Here is a 17,506-nt window from a genome sequence, read left to right as displayed (position 1 = left end):
GATATACTCTCAAGCCGCGGGCGTGATTGTTTATCTCGGCGAATCCGCAGATAACAGCGACTTGGCCATCGAATTCATCATGGAGTGCTACGTCCCATCTCCCGATAATACCTCCTTAAGTTTCCCGGGGTCCGATGCCTTAATGGACGCACTCCGGAGTTTCTTCCTTCGGCCTTGGTTCACTAGAGTCTGGGTAATCCAAGAAGTCTTCCTATCATCCAAGAAGACCATTTACTGTGGAGAAAAAGAAATCCCACGGTCTACGATGGAGAACTTCAAGCATTATCTCGCCAACACAAGACTGCAGTTTCGACTACCATACGTGGTCTCAAAAGCAATCATATCCCTTACAATGTAGAGCGCCGAAAGATTCATGTTCTATGCTCTTCTTGATTCTCGACATTGCGAGGCTACTGAACCTTGCGACAAGATTTACAGCCTACTCCCGATACTCCAGTCAAACAACAAGTCACTTGACCTGATACCAAGGTATCAAGATACGCCAGCTAGAATATACACGGACTGTGCTCTGTCTTTGTTACCAAGTTGTGGCTGGAGCCTTTTGTACGCAGTTCATGCGAACACTAGGACAGAGAACCTGCCTTCCTGGGTACCGGATTGGAATATCCCGCCTCAGCAACATATCATTGGTTCAGATGCTTTCATGGCAATGGACAAATTCTGGGTAGACGTGTTACTCCCGGCCGTTCCTTTCAGACCAAAAATCGTAAAGCGCAGCAAAAATGACAGAGAAAAACCTGAATTGCATGGATACGGCTATTCATGTGGAAAGGTCTCGAAACTGGGGTCAATTTATATCGCGGGTCAAACACCATTCCCCTCGGATGAGTGGTATAGTCTCGTCAGCAAAATTGATCTACCAACACGTCCTGGAACCGACTCAGGTGACATGGAATTCCCCCATCGAACAGAATCTGGTGCTAAATGGGAAGACAGGATACGGAAACTAGCTCTTGAGAGGAAAGATGGTGTGTTGCCCTTTAGGGATATACCCTTTTATTATGCTGCCGCTGGTTGGCCGTCAAGTTATGGGAATACTATCCATAGGAATCTGGAGGCTTGTCATTTGCGGCACTGTTTTGTTACTGATACAGGATATTTCGGACTTGCGCCCACGGAAGCAGAGATAGGAGATGGAATTCTTGTCTGCGTTGGGGCATCGGTTCCGTTCGTGCTGAGAGAGATCAGCAGTGGTGGTGATGAGTTTCACTTGGCTGGGGAGAGCTATCTACAAGTCGGCGGATGGTATGTCATGATCACCAAAGAGAGCCAACCTCAACCTCTATACATTGTATAATTCTAGTTGGCTTTATCTCTATATCAAGACTCAATCCTGATAAAGAACTGTTGCTCATCATCCTTCTTCTCAACAACTGCCCTCCTCACAAGATCATCCGCAACAGCTAACCTCAGCTTCTCCGCCGTACACGGCGCATCCAGCACCAAAGGCTCATCAACACCATTCATCTCCCTCGCAGATTTGACTGCTTCTCTCAAAGCGAAGAACACCGCACAGCCCAGGAATAGAGGGGGTTCGCCTACACCCTTGCTGCTTTGGATGGAGCCTAGTTTTGACCAATTGATGGGGTTGCCTTGGGAGTCGTGTTGGAGGGTGTTTACGTTGAAGACTTGGGGGATGTCGGAGAAGCCTAAGATGAGTTAGTGATCACTGTAGAAATAGGAGAGAGAAGGGGACTTACCGGGGATTTTGTATGTTCCTGGGCCTTTGGTGAAGATTTCGCCGGATTTCATCCAGAGGGATTCTTCCATTGTGAAGAGGCCTTGGCCTTGGACGAAAGCGCCCTCGATTTGACCATAGTCCATTGCTGGGTTAATGGATCGCCCGATGTCCTACAAAAGAGTCAGCACTGATGGGCAGCTGTTGCACTGGTAACGTACCATCATTAGATCGGTTCTCAATACTGTCGAGTCTCCCGTAAGAGTATCCAGCTCTACCTCAGATATAGCCCTAAAACCATCGTTAGCTTACTCCACGACACATATGGTAGAGTTAAACTTACACTCCTTGTGTAAAGTAATAGTACCTAAGCCTCAAAGTCAGTAGGGCTTCTTTCCCATAGTCGAACACACTCACATAGGCAAAGGATCCTTCCAATTTCCCCACTCATACCCAATTCTCGGCATCTTCCAAAACCCGTTGGCCGCCAGATTAACTCTATCCCTATACGCCGCATGCGCAATAACCGCCATACTAGCATCCTTACCAAACTTCTCCCTATACGGCTTCAGCCTCTCATTGATCTGATCACATGCATTCTTCACAGCTTGGCCGTTGATGTCGCTACCAGATGATGCAGCGGTAGGTGAAGCATTGGCGACTTGATCAGATTGGGACTCTTTGTTGTAGATTGAATCGACGCTCACGTTGAGCTCTTCGGCGGCGACTTGGGTCATTTTGGTGTAGAGACCTTGACCCATTTCTGTGCCGCCGTGGTGGAGAAGGACGGAGCCGTCTTCGTAGATCTTGACGTAGGCTGCTGCTTGGTTGAGATGAAGGGCAGTTGCGAAACTACTTTCATCAGCAAGGTACTGTCATGGTGGGTTAGGAGACTTACCTTAGGCCAAACTTGGTTGGAATTCTAGAGATGCCTCGCTTTTTGAAGCGATTCTTGGCGTTGAACTCTTTGATGGCAGACTTGCGCTTCTCAAACTCGGAAGACGAACTCAGCTGCTCCATCATGGTAGGAACATGGAAATCATCTGTGATCTCCTGCAGGAAAGGTGTTCGCTGACCGACTTCGTACAAGTTCCGCATTCGAAGGTCATCAACGTCCATGTTCAGAGCCTCTGCGATCTTGAACATGATAGTTTCAGTGATGTACATTCCCTGCGGACCACCGAAGCCTCTGAACGCGGTGTTGCTGACCGTATTTGTCTTGCAAACGTGTCCACGGATCCAAGCGTGAGGAATATGATAGCAGTTGTCGACGTGCGTACAAGCCCGGTCCCTATCACTGTTAGCCTCTCATATCATTGTGCCCAAGAGTATCTTACATGACTGCGCCGCTCATGTCCAACGATGCACCGGCATTATTATAGATATCAATATCCAAGACCTGTATCTTACCCTTCTCATCAACACCAACCTTCCACTTTGACTGGAACGGGTGTCGCTGTCCACTAAAAGCAATATCCTCATCGCGATTCAGCATCATCCTCACAGGCCTTGCCGTCTTCTGCGCCGCGAGAGCAAGATACATTGAAAGGGCCGTAGTTCGCGACTCTTTACCTCCATAAGCACCACCCATTCTCCTCACGCGCATGTTGACTCTGTTCATAGGCACGCCGAGGACTTGAGCGGTGAAGACTTGGTTCTCCATGAGATTCTGCGTCGAGATGTAGACTTCCATTGATCCGTCTTCCATGTGAGGAATTGCAAGGGCTGCGTTGGTTTCGAGGTAGAAGTGCTCTTGGCCGCCCATGCGGGTGGTGCCCTCGAGGACGTGAGCGCATTTACTAAACGCTCCGTCAAGGGAACCACTAAGAGCATCGCCCTTTCGAAGTTCTTTGCCGTGTTTGAAGAAACTCTTTGCTTTGATGGCTTCATCGATTGTGAAGATAGGAGGGAGGCGTTTGTATGTTACTGTGACGGCATCGGCAGCAGCACGAGCTTGAAGCGCTGTCTCGGCGTAAATCATACCGATGACTTGGCCGTAGTAGTTGGACTTTCCATCTGCAAAGATGAGTTCATCAAGGACGACGGGGCCCCATGTATTCTGCTCTTTGGTGATGCTGTCCTTGTCGATGTATCCGACTACACCTGGCATCTCCAGGGCGGCTGAGTAATCGACCCCGAGAATCTCAGCGTGAGCTGCTTTAGACATGACCAGGGCTCCGAAGAGTTCGTTGTGCTGGCGTGGCATATCGTCCACGTATTCTGCCTCGCCGGTACAGTGCTTGACGGCAGAGAGGTGAGGAATGGGACGGCCGACTTCCTTGGTACCTCTGTTCAACATCGAAGAAGTGAAGTTGTCACGATTTCCGGATGAGATACCGCGGTGAATCTCCTCAATGAGATCGGCGTCGACTTCACCGAGACCGAGATCGTGAACGACTTCGTGCCAGAAGCGGAAGAACATGGAGACAGTAAGAACTGTAGCACAGTTAGAAAGATGTCAAAAATGCTCGCGGGAATAAACTGACCTTTTCGGTAGTGCGCCATGCCGCCAGGGACACCAAATGGAAGCTGAAACTGCTCTAACAGAGCATCAATTCCCGTATCCAAGGTCTTCATATCAGACCATTTCCTCCCTACGACAGCCTTCTGCGCTTTCTCAGCCATTACAGTCGTAGGCGCCATACCACCGATAGCAAAAGCAGCATCCTCTACAACCCCATTCCCATCCAATCTAACCCTAAACCCAGAAGTGACGATAGCGATATCATCATCCTTCCTCTTCGCCTGCTTATACGCCTTGGTAATCTCGATCTCTTCACTTGGAAGCGGAATCACAATCTCTGTTATGACTCCGTCTTCAGGTAGTGCAGTAGTTCTGTAGGACAGAAACCATGAGGACAGCGGAATCTCAGTTATCCCGCCGGTTTGAGAATGAATCTTCACTTTGGCGCCCGCTGCTAACAGGACGGGTGCGGAGTCAGAGATGGGACTTGCTGTGGCGAGACTCCCTGCTAGACTGGCTACATTGCGGATCTGTCGACCTGCAAAGTATCGAAGTTGCTTTCGGAGGGCTTCTAGTGCTGAAGCTCTTCGACCTAGCTTGGCGTACAAGATAGTGCACATCTCCTCAACTTTGGTCAAGGAAAGGTTTCCGGGTATACTGATAGTCTTCAGGGATTCAAGCTCAGCCTGTTTCATCTGCAGAGGATCGATGGTGAAACTGTTCAGCTCAGAGATGTCTGCAGCAAATACGGAAACACGATAAGCTCTCTTCTTGAAGCGAACCTCGATCTGAGTTTCACTTGCACCACCAACGATCTTGGCTTCTGGATATACGCCCTTCAAATCGATCAGCTGTTGGAGGTTTGTTGGTCGGAACCAGAGTCTTCTGTCGTCGCCATAGCAGATTGGTTGAGGTTCGTACTTTCGTAGCGCTGGAGGGAAGATGGGCTCTGTTGAGGGGTCGTATGGTAAGAAGGTCTCTCCAAACGCTGGTTTGTCGGGTGATTCTGGTGGTGTACTGGGTGTTTCTTGAGGTCTGGGGGCTGTGATTGGTGTCTCCATCTCCTTCGGGTTCGATTCATCAACACCAGTTGAGTCACATCCTTTTGAATCGGGATTATCACGACAGCAGCCCCCAGGACGCCCGCATGAGCCAGTCTTGTTGGCTTCGCGCGCAACAGTTGCATAGTCGTCTTCTGTGGGTTTTTCGGGCGTTATCTCCTTGCCGTTGATCTCGGCTATCGTTCCGTTGAGGTCTTCTGTGATAAAGGTTCGTGCTGCTTCGAAGATGGGTTTGTAGCCAGTCTAATTACTGTAAGCAGGTAACAAAACAGCTCTCTAGGGGCCACTCACACAGCGACAGAGATTTCCGTCGAGATGGCCCTGTAGCTCGACTTCAGAGTTGGTCAAGTGAAATTTGCCATCTCGGTATGAGTTTCTGATGAGTGCATACAAACTCATGACGATTCCCGGTGTGCAGAAGCCACATTGCGTGCCACTACCATAATCAGCTCGTGCCTTGACTCAAACTGTGCTTTAACCTACTGCATCTTGGCAATCCTCTCCTGCAGCGGATGCGGCCTCTTCACCGTGCCCAACCCCTCAACAGTGATGAGACTCTTGCCATCAACGCCAACAAGCGGGTACAAACAAGCATTCACAGCAAGATGCCTAACACGGCCATTTTCAAGTGTCTGGAGAACAACAGTGCACGCTCCACAGCCTCCTTCTCCGCATCCTAATTTCGTTCCTTTTAAGGAATCTTGAGCTCGGATCCAATCGAGGAGAACCCAATCCGGATTGGGGTTCTTGACGGTCACTGGCCGGCCATTGATGTAGAATCTTATGTCGGAGGTTCTGTAGGTTGTTTTTATCAAGGCTGCGAGACATTCAACTGGCGTTTTGGGGGCCGTTTCATCGGTGTCGGACAGGGGCGGTGATGGGAGAGCGTCTTGTGAAGCCTTCATTGTAACGATATGAATACTGAATGAGCTAAAAGTCAATTGATGCAGATGAATACAGAATTAGGTTCAACAATTCACCAAACGGCAAATGGGAGAAACAAAAAGGTCAGCACAATTAGTCCCCTCCTCGCTAAAGTCAGCCACTTGGACTAGCTGTAGTTATCACTAACCCTCATCCCACCCTTGACCAGTCCCCATCCTTGGACAATACGCCACCCAACGAACTCCCCCCCGCATTATCACGATAGCACAACAGCCCCATTTGTGCTGATTGGCTTATTTCCGACTGCAGTTATCTCCCATTGTGTTTCCGGGACCTAGATGAGGGGTTTGTGTCGCCGAGATAACCGAATTATCTATCTAGCTCGAAAGTGGGAGGAGGAAAAGCCCACTTCTGTTACTAATATTCCTGAGTCGCTGTTTTACCCCGCGTCGGTGGTGCAGATTGGGGATCTGCTTGCATGAATGTGAGCGGTTTGGGAACCTATTGGATTGGAGGGCAAGGTCGTAGTATTCCCGTTCTTATAGTTTCTTATTGCGGCAGGGGATCTATTTGATTTCTCAAGGGTGGCACAGCCCATGTATAGCTGTTTTCAGGTCCCAGTTGGGGCTCTCGTTGTTGAGATTACTCAAGGCTCCAATCTCCATCAAACATGGGGTTAATCTTTAGCTGACCCAATCCATCCTCACCCGCATTCTTCTTATCAACCTCCACCTCCCCGATAGTCCAGTTCTTGATATGAATACCCAGTGTCAAGTTTCCCTGCCCGGGAGTATAATTGTCCATTCCCTCCCCCGCATCCATACCAACGACGCTCCTCCCAAGCTTGAGTTCCGTATCGTTATGTAACGTCTCAAAATGCACCTGAGAGATCTCCAGGTCGAAGTTTTGCATCGGAGCAATTGTCATGAGCGCTGCACAAATGCCTTCACAGACAACGTCGTCAATCTTGACCTGCATGGTCCGCTGAGTATCGATCTCCTTAGGATCGCCGTAAAACGGCGCTGCGCCCAGAACAGCGGACGGAACATAGGCATCGGGCTTGATCCACCGATTGTGAATGATGCGGAGTTTACTAACCGACACGTCACTAACATTACGCGGTTTCCAACCCATCTGGACAATGGCGTTGTTTCGAGCTTTCCAGATTGTCAGGCCGTGAAGTTGGGCGCCTGAGTGATATAGTTTGATAGCATCATCATTGACGTGCCAGAACACATCACGAACTGCGCCCCTGTACATTTGAGTTCCGTCGGTTTGGAAGTAGTATGCTCCGACTTGTTTGTAATCCCGGATATATGCGCTGACCTTGTTGTCTTCCTCGTGCGGAGTGCTGTTCACTGGGTAAAGGTCCATGGTGTTGAATGGCGGGGAAGCGAGCGTTGGGCCGATGCAGTGCCATGTCTGGTTATCTGTGACAGACTGATGCCAGAACATGCGAAGACTATATCGGTCATCTTTCACAGCGGTGTAGTTCTGGATTGTGTTGGCCATGTATACATAGTTCTCGCCCGACAGCACTCCATAGCCGACTGTATGGAAAGTGGGGTATGCTGTTGTGTATTCCAAGGCGGCTTTGACGTAGGCACCAGGCTCGAAATATACATAGTGAGTCTTTGAGTTCAACTTAATGTGATCCTTTCCGAGAACACCATCCTTCTCTATCCAATGAACACCCGATTCGAAGATTATGGTAGGCTTGGACTCCAAAGTGCCTTGCGTCATCTTGCCTGGGTGGATGACCTGTACATTGCTTGATGTCTTCGAGGGAATCAGGTCCTGTGAAAGAGGCGGGCTGGCGAAGATGGTAAGACCATTCCTGGGTTCCTCACTCACAACGACGCCGCCATCGTTCACATAATCGGTGCCGTTGGACCTGTACGTGAACAGATCATTCTTAAACTCAACAGAGAATCTAGCCCCAGAATTCTGGAAAGGGACTCGAATCAACACAGCATTATCCTTTGGACTCTTGACTGTGAAGACGAGATCGACAGGGCGAATGACAACGTTGGAAACTGGGCCAATCGAAGATCCGTCGGTAGTCACAATCCGAACATCGACATCTTTCCGATAGATGAACTGCGTCCAAGCCATATTGATTCCCTCATCAGCCTCAATGGTAATTCCGTCTCCATCCGCAAAGTCATACTCTTTCCCAGGTTGAGCTGGATCAAACATCTTGCCGTTACCATTACGAGGAATGGATTCATAGACGAACGAGTCACGGAAGTCATCCTCGCCAGCGAGGGAAACAGAGACGTTGTATCGTCGTGAACGACGGACCTCATCAGCTGCCACGGAAGTATTGGTGTTGATGACGGAATTCTCGTGCCACCATGTCGTAATATCTGAGTCTGCCACTTCAAGCTCGCAAAGTCGGGCTGCTGCGAGGAAGCCGAAGAACTTCCAGCATGGGTGTATCATGTTTATAGCTGGGGTTCAATCTCGGGACTATGAAAATACCTATGAAAGCTAGGTTTGGTAGCAATACCCGCTCTCAATCTATCTCATTTATAGATCAAGACACATATTGACCTCAGCACATAACCACATGTAAACAGGCCTCATTACGTGTCGATTGCTTAATCTGAGAAAGAAACGGACCGACAAGACGTATTTATCCAATGGTATAATTTATGCCGAGACCCCATGTGCATTGGCATCCACAGACTTTAGCCAGTAAGGGCAAGTACTTATTGCGGGTGCGGCAATTTCATACTAATGCATGCGTCAAAACTTCCCGAGAATCATTCCGAACTGCCATGATGATTTTGTTCAGTCGCATATACAGTAGTTACATCCAATGGCAGAATCGCTAGACTTTGTCCTTTTGCAAAACTAGGAATGAGGTGGCTACGGTTAACCAGATGACACTGAGAAGTTGTCGCCTGTTTTTGTCCGCTGTTGAAGGCATCTATAGCCAGTGTAGATGCTTTCGACTGCACATCCTACTATTATAAACGCGATGAAGCGGATCGGTGTTAATTTGGCCTGTCAGATCAGATATTAACTTGGCATAGCTTTCGGACGATCAAGATGGGGATAACGACGCTTATATTCCCTATCACTTTGTTCCACCTTTCAACACGGCAACTGGCAGAAAGCTGGGAAACTTTACGACTCATCCGTCGAAGGCTGAATCCTATATAAACGAGATCTCCAAAACTGTATCTGTTACTGATATACCCTCCCTCGCTATAGTGGATGGTATGTCTCGTAACGCCATTAGTCTAAAGATGCGCTTGATTACCAAGAACCTCCAGAACGGCTCATCACAGGGGATAGAAGATCTCTAGGAGCCGCATCCCAAAGAGGAGGCCGCCAAAGCACAGCAGTATACTTTGTCATCACAGCTCTTTTCATCCACGTGGCATTGGTACTTGTGTTTGGAATCTATGTAGCCTTGTTCTGGGTAAGTGGGGAACGGCCTGGCAAGTCTCGAGATACGATTTCCGAGTTTGTAGCCTTGGCATTGGCTTCACCGTTAATAGGTGATAATACTTTAGAGGTGAGAAGACTTGCGAATGGCGAGGAGGAGGAGAGTAGGGGTAGTGAACTCTTGACGCTGCCGATTAAGCTTCGGTTGAATGATGAGAACGAGAGAGTATTCGTAATTTAGGCTAGTAAATGGTTTTATTTTATAAACAAAAAATACTTATTACTTTACTAACTCAGCATGCCAATGAGACGATATAATATGGAGTCCAGCACTGTGGTAAGGTCATTTGATCATTGTATTACTGCTCTTGTGTTTCCTTCTACATTTGATAGTCATGTTTTTTCGCTCTTCTATGGCATGTCGTCTAGAAGAGTATGACTTAACACTGAAACTTCATAGACTTCCACTCGTCTCCAATGTTGAAGCAATCATAGAGATTGAGACCCTTCTCAGAATATCCCGTACAGCCCTTCTCTCTATATCTGATCACTAAAGCGAGAGCTGGTAAGTAGACCCTGATATCATGTTGGCGGGGATAGTAACTCACTATGGCAGCTGCTTTTCTTTCTCGCGTCCATGCTAACGGCGTGGTCTGCGCCAGCCAGGTCTTTGATGCAATGTCCACTGTCGAAGTCTTTTCTGGGTCCTCGTGAGGTGCGGCATGTAGTGCTGGTCCAGAATCTAGCCGTTACGTCGGATGCGCGAGTCTCGAGGTGGGAATCTAACCCAGCGGGGATAGTATCGATGGGTTTAGCTAGAGCCGGGGCGGCGAGGAGAGCAACGGCAGCGGTGGTGAAGGTGTTGAAAAGCATGTTGGGCGAGAAGGGTTGGTATAAAAGTTCACAGGAAGGTGGTGTTGGATGAGGATAAAGAAGGGAAGATGAAGGAAATACTGAGATACTTATACTCGACATATCCTGCGAGAGGGAGTGTTACCAGGGTGGCTCCTTTTCCCTGCTCCGTGCTCTCAACATGTTGTGGCGATCAATATTACTACGCCGCTGGACTGCAAGTATGCGGTGTGCTCTGGCGTCCATTTAATGCAAGAGTATCGCTATGTGCAGTTTGCTAACTTCCGGATTGATACGGCCCCCAAACAAACGTCCCCAGGGCCCCAAAGCAGGCAGGATAGTAAATTGTCTGCAATTGGCTGCTTGCTCAATGTTTTCATATAAACCCGCTTGATTGGCCCCCAAGAAACAACGCCAGGGCCTCAACACAGCTGATAAAGAGTGCATATATTCCTCAGCTTCATGTCTATCCGAAGGTCTAGATTCAAGTCCATCTCGGCTATTCGAAAGATTGTATGAAAACACGCAAGTACAACGGCGTGGGCTCTTGAGATTCAGAGTTAGGATCCGATTGATAGCAAGGACCTGGGCTCGAGTATGTGATCACACTGATGAGCCCCTCGACGCTTGAGGAGTAAACAACAGTCTATCTCTAAAACTGTGTTCTGTTCGTTCATCTTAACTAGGCACAGAGTTCTAACTTCTAAGGTCTTTGGTGATCATGGAATCCTGGCCATAGAGGAGCCACGAATGACAATGTCGTAGGGGCTCGTAAATTAAGCTGAAAAGGGAGGCGGATTGTCCAGCCGGAGCAGGGATCACGCAGCTTCGGAGTTTCCACCCCATGCAAGGAGCTCTAATTGGGCTCTCTTTTGATGAATTACCCGAAGGATGGTCTGAGCTAGCTGCGTGGCATTGGGGGCGGAAACGAAATTCTAGACTAAGAACGGAGTGTGTACAGAAAAGCACACCGATAGGAGGGGCTTCAGGATATAGCTAAACGAGAATTCATAATTGAACTTCGCCTAGCCTTTTGGTTTATGTTGACTCAGGCTTCTGCTTTTTGGGATGATCAATCGATCAAGTCAGGATTTAGGTAGCAGGTCTGATGGCAAATAGGATCGCATCTGGGACTTAGTGTCGGCCCCGATGATCGTCCTTGGCAGTCTTTTTAGTCACATCGAGATCCACTGTCCTGCAGCTCGCCTGAATATTTCAACAGACTCGGTTGCGCCCGTTACAAACGGAGCTTGTGTCCCCGCCAGAGGACACAAGGAGATAGAGGTACAGGGGCAAATACCTCCCCGCAGCCAAGGCGGCTACATCGGGTTGTGCACTTCGTTTAACTGCAAGGCAAGAGCGCTTTTGGAAACTGTTGGATAAGTGCATCAAAAGGTTCAGCAAGGCTTAGTCAAGGCATTCGGGTAAAGGTCAGAAGGGCAAAAAAGCCGAGTCGAAGTAAATCTCATGCATATCATTATCTAATGTTTCTAAACAGGCACTAAGCTCTTTTCAAAGCCTCGGTCCTTGAAAGGCTGTTAGGATCGAGGTAAGGCTTCTCGCCAATACCAACAGCCCTGTGACCTGTGCGCTCACCAAGACCATCGTAATCATTCGTCGCGCTATGGAATGCACTGCGATTATCCCAGAACGCTGTACATCATTAGCATCACCCTCAACCACCATTTATGGCAGAGTACTTACCAATATCATTGGGACTTCTCCAGCGGAAGCGAACCTGCAAATCATGGTTCTGCTCAATCCTCTTGTACAGCGACTCCAAGATCTCTCTACTCTCACGCTCGCTCAACTCATTAATCCGCTTGGGGAAGTTTCCAATCGCAAAGATAGACTTCCATCCCGTAACAGGGTTTGTTCGAACAACGGGATGAATGGCCTTGAGCTCATCTCCGATATTGGCAGGGTTTCCCCGCGGTTCCTCGTAGATCTTGTAATGATCCGGTCTCGCATCTCGCGCCCTCAAGAACCCGTCGCCCGAAAACGTAGCAGTCAAGCCCTCAAAGAACTTCCTATAGGGATCGCTAAATCGATCATATAGTTCATATCCCGAAGCCCAAAGGGTATCACCACCTCCGGCTGGGAGTTTTGTGAGTCGCAGACTCGTGTAATCAGCGGGATACTGCTCAAACTGAATATCGCTGTGCCAGCTTGCAGCACCTTGCTTTCGATCATCACGATCTTTGATTCTGTCCTGGAAGAACTCAACGTTTGATGAAATGACGCTGATCTCATTGTCGTCTACGCCGAATTCATTGGTGCTGTTGAGAAGAGGGTGGATGTGGAGAGTTGAGTCCTTGGGCTTGTTGGTTAGTTGGCCGAGGCGATGGACGAGTTGTTTGTGCTGTTCGTCTGTGAGGTTGTCTTGGGCGCGGAAGAAGACGACGCCGCGCTGGGAGACTGGAGTTGTTAGAAGGGAGTTTGGGGGCTGGGGAGGAGAACGTACTGGTGATGGCGAGATCGCGGATTAGTTCATCTGCGTTTGGGGCGTTGATGATGTCGTCGACGAGGTTGACTTTGGGATATTCGCGTCCAATGACAGGGGTTGACTCTTCGAATGTGAACTTGTCGAGAGCTCCAGAAGGCTTAAGAGGTTCTGGGTACTTATTGGCCTCGACATTGAGCGGCACGATGCGCTCGGCCTGTTGGGTAATAGTAGCAGTAGTCGACATTTTGAACTATGTTATGTCTGTCTTAACAAAGCAGTCTTGTCTTTGGTGAAAAACAAGATTCTCTATCTGGGATTCTATGCTTTACTTATATATAATGCCGTTAGTCCCCGCTGCGCGTTATCAGATCGCACAATCCGCCATTTCACTTACGACATCGCGATTGACCTCGCTAACCCCGCAGAAACAGGTACGCAGCAAGTATAGTGAGTCATGCCGGTTGGTCTTGCGCTTTCATCACGGTCGATGGTGTCACTTTAGCTTGTAAATCCATTGGATAGTGAGACCGGAGCTGGGCTTGCGATAACGTGGTTTCATCCGCATCATCGGTCGACAACCGATTCGGAACTCGGAGTCACTCGGATCTCGTTCCATTCTTACTCCCATTGGATGATCGGACATCAAGGAGCTTCTTTGAGCTCCGAGATATCGGTTGTCGCAAGCATTTGAATCGGACAAGCGATCCTTGTACTCGGCCATGAATGTCCTTTCGTATTAGGTGACTAACGCTTACAATTTCGCCATGTCTCGTGTTTCCGACAGGCCGAGCAGATTATTTCTTTCGAGCTCACAACCATGTGATTAAGTCCGTCTTCTTTGCAACTTGGGTAGATCGATGGAAGCTCGGGATGGCGTGCTAGCTTGTCAAATCCCCGGAATTGCACGTTATCCACTTCGTCATCAGAGCCTTGGATGGTGAAATGCGGAGGTCTCCATTCTATTAGCGCAATGATAAAGTGTTGGCCTGGGCAGATGGGCCCATTTCTCTGATAAGGTTGGCAAACATGGCAATTCCCCATTTCCTTCGAGCGATGCGTTGCTGAGAATAGTCCGTGAAATGTGAACAGAAAAAACCGTAAAGGTGTGAAGAATGTAATTAGATGTGGGGTTAGTTACAAATATAAAAATCAGATCGACTACTACATAGACAAAACGTATAATTTGCTAAAAAAAAAAAATACATAGAAATTAGTCGTATTTGCGAGCCAAGACTAGATTCTGCCATAGAATCAAGGCGAAAACAGTGGGATTTTGTGTTATTTTAATCCGTTAATTAGATAGATGACTGAATGAACAAGCTCAGGGTAGCTGGGTCGATGGACGGACAGAAGTTTTTCCAGTCACTTATCGATAAGAGTTCAAATAGGTGGGCCTCCACTGGAATATTTCCATAGTACCTCCGGCTAGCTCAAGGCGGCGCAAAGTTCTTCCGCCCCTCACCGAAGGCGGAGGCCCGGCCGCCGACTCCGCCTGACATCCGCCCCGCGGCAAAGATTTCCCAGTGTGACACACAAAACAGGCAGGTATGGAATCTGCGAAGCGGAAGCGAGCCGCCAAGGCCTGCAATTACTGCAGAAAGAGGTGTGTCAATATTTCTAATGAAGACGTATACCGTTAGTGGTGCTAATTGGTGCAGGAAGAGGAAATGTGATGGCAGACAGCCTGTTTGTACCCTCTGCGAAGAGGCGAATAACTCTGAGTGCGAGTATCGCGATGAAGGAAATGAGTCAAAGTGAGTTTCACAGTCATAAGTTGCTATGCGATGCTGATTTGGCAGACGAATTGCAATTCCTGTTGATCGCGTTGATGAGATCTTTGATCGTCTTGAATCTCTTGAGTCAACCTTTCAGTCCGCTATAGCTCGTCAGCGAGATCGGAGTCCTATTTCGACACCGTTCCCAGCATCGACTCCTTATCCAGCCTCAACACCCTATGCCACATATCCTGTAACACGACACAACGAACCGATTAGTCCTGAAGATGGAATAGTACCTGCTTCATCAGTCCATTCAACAGGACCTGGGACACAAACATCGTTGTCTCAATTCGCCAACAACAACGTCTTCAACACGACAATGGACATTCCACTGTCTCATTCGTCCACAACTGGAAACCTATTGAGGTCCGCGCCTGCTAAAGCACTTCTTGGTCATTATCCTTCAGATCTGTTCCTCCATATTGAGTTGAGGAGGCCCATCCCTGAAGGATTGAGATTAAACGCCGAACCAGCCAGTCAGATCGACCTACCGACGTTATCACCCAAAGAAACAGACCATCTCGTCAGAAACTACTTCCAACTCGTTCATCGCTTCCATCCAATTCTCGACCAACGAGGTTTCTACGATCTATACGATAGAACCGTTGACCACGGTGCACGACCTGATCTCCCCTCCTCCCTGGTTCTCGTCGTTCTCGCCCTTGGTTCTGTCGCTGCTGAGACGCCAAATCGTATGGATGCGAGTTGGAGCCCTGGGGTAAAGTTCTTCACACCCGCTGTGAGATTATTGCTCACGGAGTCGTTGTGTTCGTTCGGTGGGGACCCGCTTTTGCCGCAGGCGTTGTATCTCGCTGCGCTGTATTATAGCTATTTGTCGAGGCCGTTGCTGGCGTGGAGGTTGGTGCATATGGCGTCTACGGATGTGCAGCATTATTGGATAAGGTATGTCTAGCTACAAGGGGTTTGAGGGATGTGCTGACGGATCAGATCTGAGAAGTTACTGCGAGATGGTTCGCAGGACCAGTCAATTCTGCGAGTCTTTTGGGCCATTCTTGTGCTGGAATGGTAAGCCCTCCGGACGGTGTCATAAAGGTCGTTTCTAACAATACTCAGTGATATTCTGGCAGAGCATCATCTCCCTCGCAGTGGCATCGAAAAGATCGTCGATAAACTACCCTACCCATGGTCCGATGGCCCCTCCGAACCTTATATGCACCGGTGGCTCGCGGATCTCTCGTCCCGTCGCCTCTTGAATCGCATCCACTACGTCCTCTACGCCGAAGCTGAACCCGGTACGGGCGACAACCAAGCAGATAACTCTGAGGAAACGCAGTCAAGCCTCCCAAATCTAGCTCACGAGTTGAACCGTCAGCTTGGAGCATGGTATCATCTCCTCCCTCACAGCATCCGGCCAAACTTGGAGATACCTCCGATAGGTATTGATGACACCATGGTTACTATACGATATCACACCACAGGCGACATCATCTACAGGCCTTTTCTGTATCAGGTTTGTGCTCTTGCACCAGGGACACAGCCTAATCCCGCGACGCTTGAGAATGCGCGACAATGTCTGGTACACTGTCGTAGATATCTCAATTCAGTTGAATTTGCAGTGCATGCGCCGACTGCATCTTTAGAGAATCTCTTACACGGGTATGTCGACACTTCCTATGTAACGACAGTTACTAACAGATCCAGAACCATGGCAGTAGTGTTACTCCTTTCATTCGCAGCCTTCTCAAGACTAGATGCCCTCAGAGTCCCAGATCTCAACCAATTACAAGACAAGGGAATAAGAATCTGCGAACGATGGGCGTTCCCAGGTTCGAGTATAGAGCAAATGGTTGTAATTCTACGCGCCCTCCGAGCGAAATGCATCGATACAGGATGAGTCCAAATTTCATAGAAAACAGCGGATATTTACCCAATTTGGTATCATGGTCAAACTGTGCATATCCGGTCCCGGAAATGGTCAATCCAAAGGGCGAGGTCCATCCATTTTTTGACATCAAGGGCGCGCGCTAGTCATCCTCGGAAATAGAGCCGAGATCTTTCCAGAAGTCACTCGTTCAGATCTGCATGTTTGGACTCGGGGAGTTTATCCAAGTTGGATCTGTTCAAGTATTTTAAGCCGCTCAGCCAAGCCTAATTTTTGAGATCCGAAATCTGCAGGTCACTCACCGCCAACATCTGCCCCTGCTACACGTACCTATTTATTACTCAATTGTTATCCTTAGCTGCGTTGCATTGATTCATCCCATCATGACTGCCAAGGATCACAAAGAAGTCATCATCAAGCCTGCAACACTCACTGATGCGGTTCGTATCGCAGAGCTAGGCGCACACGTCTTCTCAATAACATTTGGGCACTCCGTTGAACCTCACGAACTCGATGCTTTCCTCGAAGAATCCTACACAGAAACCTCAATCGTCAACGACCTCAATGACCCCAACAAAGATGTAATCATCGCCACAAGCTCGGACGATGATTTCCTCGGCTTCGCGTATCTCACTCGCGGAAGCAGTGAGCCCTGTGTAGAGAACATGGAAAAGACCGTTGAGTTACAGCGGATTTATGTGCACCCTGATTCTCATGGCGCTGGTGTTGGAAAGGCCCTGGAGAAGGCCATTGAGAGCATGGCGAAGGAGCAGGGGTATAAGAATTTGTGGCTTGGTGTTTGGGAGGAGAACCCTAGGGCGATAAGGGCGTATGAGAAATGGGGTTATAAACAGGTCGGGAATCACAATTTTACAATTGGATCTATTGTTCAGACTGACCATATCATGGTCAAGAGTTTGTAGATGCAAAAGAGTCTCGGGATGATGAATCATGGATAAGGTGAATTTGGCGTTGGATGGTAGGCGATATGGCAATGAGATAGACACGCGAATGACAGATCAATTGGCTTCTTTCTAATCTTTACCCTCCAGAACACGTCTCTCAACCCTGCTCGGCTT

At 48.7% G+C, this 17,506-nt stretch overlaps 7 protein-coding genes across 7 annotated transcripts; 2 read left to right on the top strand and 5 right to left on the bottom strand.

Moving 5' to 3' along the window:
* Positions 1-1,341: 1,341 nt before the first annotated feature.
* On the bottom strand, positions 1,342-2,845 carry J7337_003317 (uncharacterized protein; the record flags this gene model as incomplete). Its single annotated transcript, XM_044821033.1, has 5 exons — positions 1,342-1,670; positions 1,722-1,872; positions 1,921-1,990; positions 2,117-2,551; positions 2,598-2,845. 5 exons carry the CDS (start codon positions 2,843-2,845, stop codon positions 1,342-1,344), a joined length of 1,233 nt encoding a protein of 410 aa, XP_044685333.1.
* A 187-nt stretch (positions 2,846-3,032) lies between these two features.
* J7337_003316 (uncharacterized protein) lies at positions 3,033-6,129 on the bottom strand (the record flags this gene model as incomplete). The annotated part of the gene is made up of 4 exons (XM_044821032.1): positions 3,033-4,135; positions 4,186-5,467; positions 5,516-5,600; positions 5,708-6,129. The coding sequence occupies 4 exons, from the start codon at positions 6,127-6,129 to the stop codon at positions 3,033-3,035; spliced, it is 2,892 nt and encodes a 963-aa protein (XP_044685332.1).
* A 622-nt stretch (positions 6,130-6,751) lies between these two features.
* J7337_003315 (uncharacterized protein) lies at positions 6,752-8,554 on the bottom strand (the record flags this gene model as incomplete). Its single annotated transcript, XM_044821031.1, has 1 exon — positions 6,752-8,554. One exon carries the CDS (start codon positions 8,552-8,554, stop codon positions 6,752-6,754), a length of 1,803 nt encoding a protein of 600 aa, XP_044685331.1.
* A 1,394-nt stretch (positions 8,555-9,948) lies between these two features.
* On the bottom strand, positions 9,949-10,381 carry J7337_003314 (uncharacterized protein; the record flags this gene model as incomplete). Its single annotated transcript, XM_044821030.1, has 2 exons — positions 9,949-10,058; positions 10,117-10,381. 2 exons carry the CDS (start codon positions 10,379-10,381, stop codon positions 9,949-9,951), a joined length of 375 nt encoding a protein of 124 aa, XP_044685330.1.
* Positions 10,382-11,861: 1,480 nt separating this feature from the next.
* On the bottom strand, positions 11,862-13,050 carry J7337_003313 (uncharacterized protein; the record flags this gene model as incomplete). Its single annotated transcript, XM_044821029.1, has 3 exons — positions 11,862-12,013; positions 12,065-12,778; positions 12,825-13,050. The coding sequence occupies 3 exons, from the start codon at positions 13,048-13,050 to the stop codon at positions 11,862-11,864; spliced, it is 1,092 nt and encodes a 363-aa protein (XP_044685329.1).
* Positions 13,051-14,353: 1,303 nt separating this feature from the next.
* Positions 14,354-16,344, top strand: J7337_003312 (uncharacterized protein; the record flags this gene model as incomplete). Its single annotated transcript, XM_044821028.1, has 7 exons — positions 14,354-14,409; positions 14,465-14,560; positions 14,606-15,323; positions 15,413-15,487; positions 15,543-15,610; positions 15,659-16,055; positions 16,297-16,344. The coding sequence occupies 7 exons, from the start codon at positions 14,354-14,356 to the stop codon at positions 16,342-16,344; spliced, it is 1,458 nt and encodes a 485-aa protein (XP_044685328.1).
* Positions 16,345-16,810: 466 nt separating this feature from the next.
* Positions 16,811-17,350, top strand: J7337_003311 (uncharacterized protein; the record flags this gene model as incomplete). The annotated part of the gene is made up of 1 exon (XM_044821027.1): positions 16,811-17,350. The coding sequence occupies one exon, from the start codon at positions 16,811-16,813 to the stop codon at positions 17,348-17,350; it is 540 nt and encodes a 179-aa protein (XP_044685327.1).
* Between the last annotated feature and the right edge of the window lie 156 nt (positions 17,351-17,506).

This window comes from Fusarium musae, chromosome 2 (genome assembly GCF_019915245.1).
Source record: "Fusarium musae strain F31 chromosome 2, whole genome shotgun sequence".
In the NCBI taxonomy this organism is placed as follows: domain Eukaryota; kingdom Fungi; phylum Ascomycota; class Sordariomycetes; order Hypocreales; family Nectriaceae; genus Fusarium; species Fusarium musae.
This window is presented reverse-complemented; position numbering and strand designations above follow the sequence as displayed.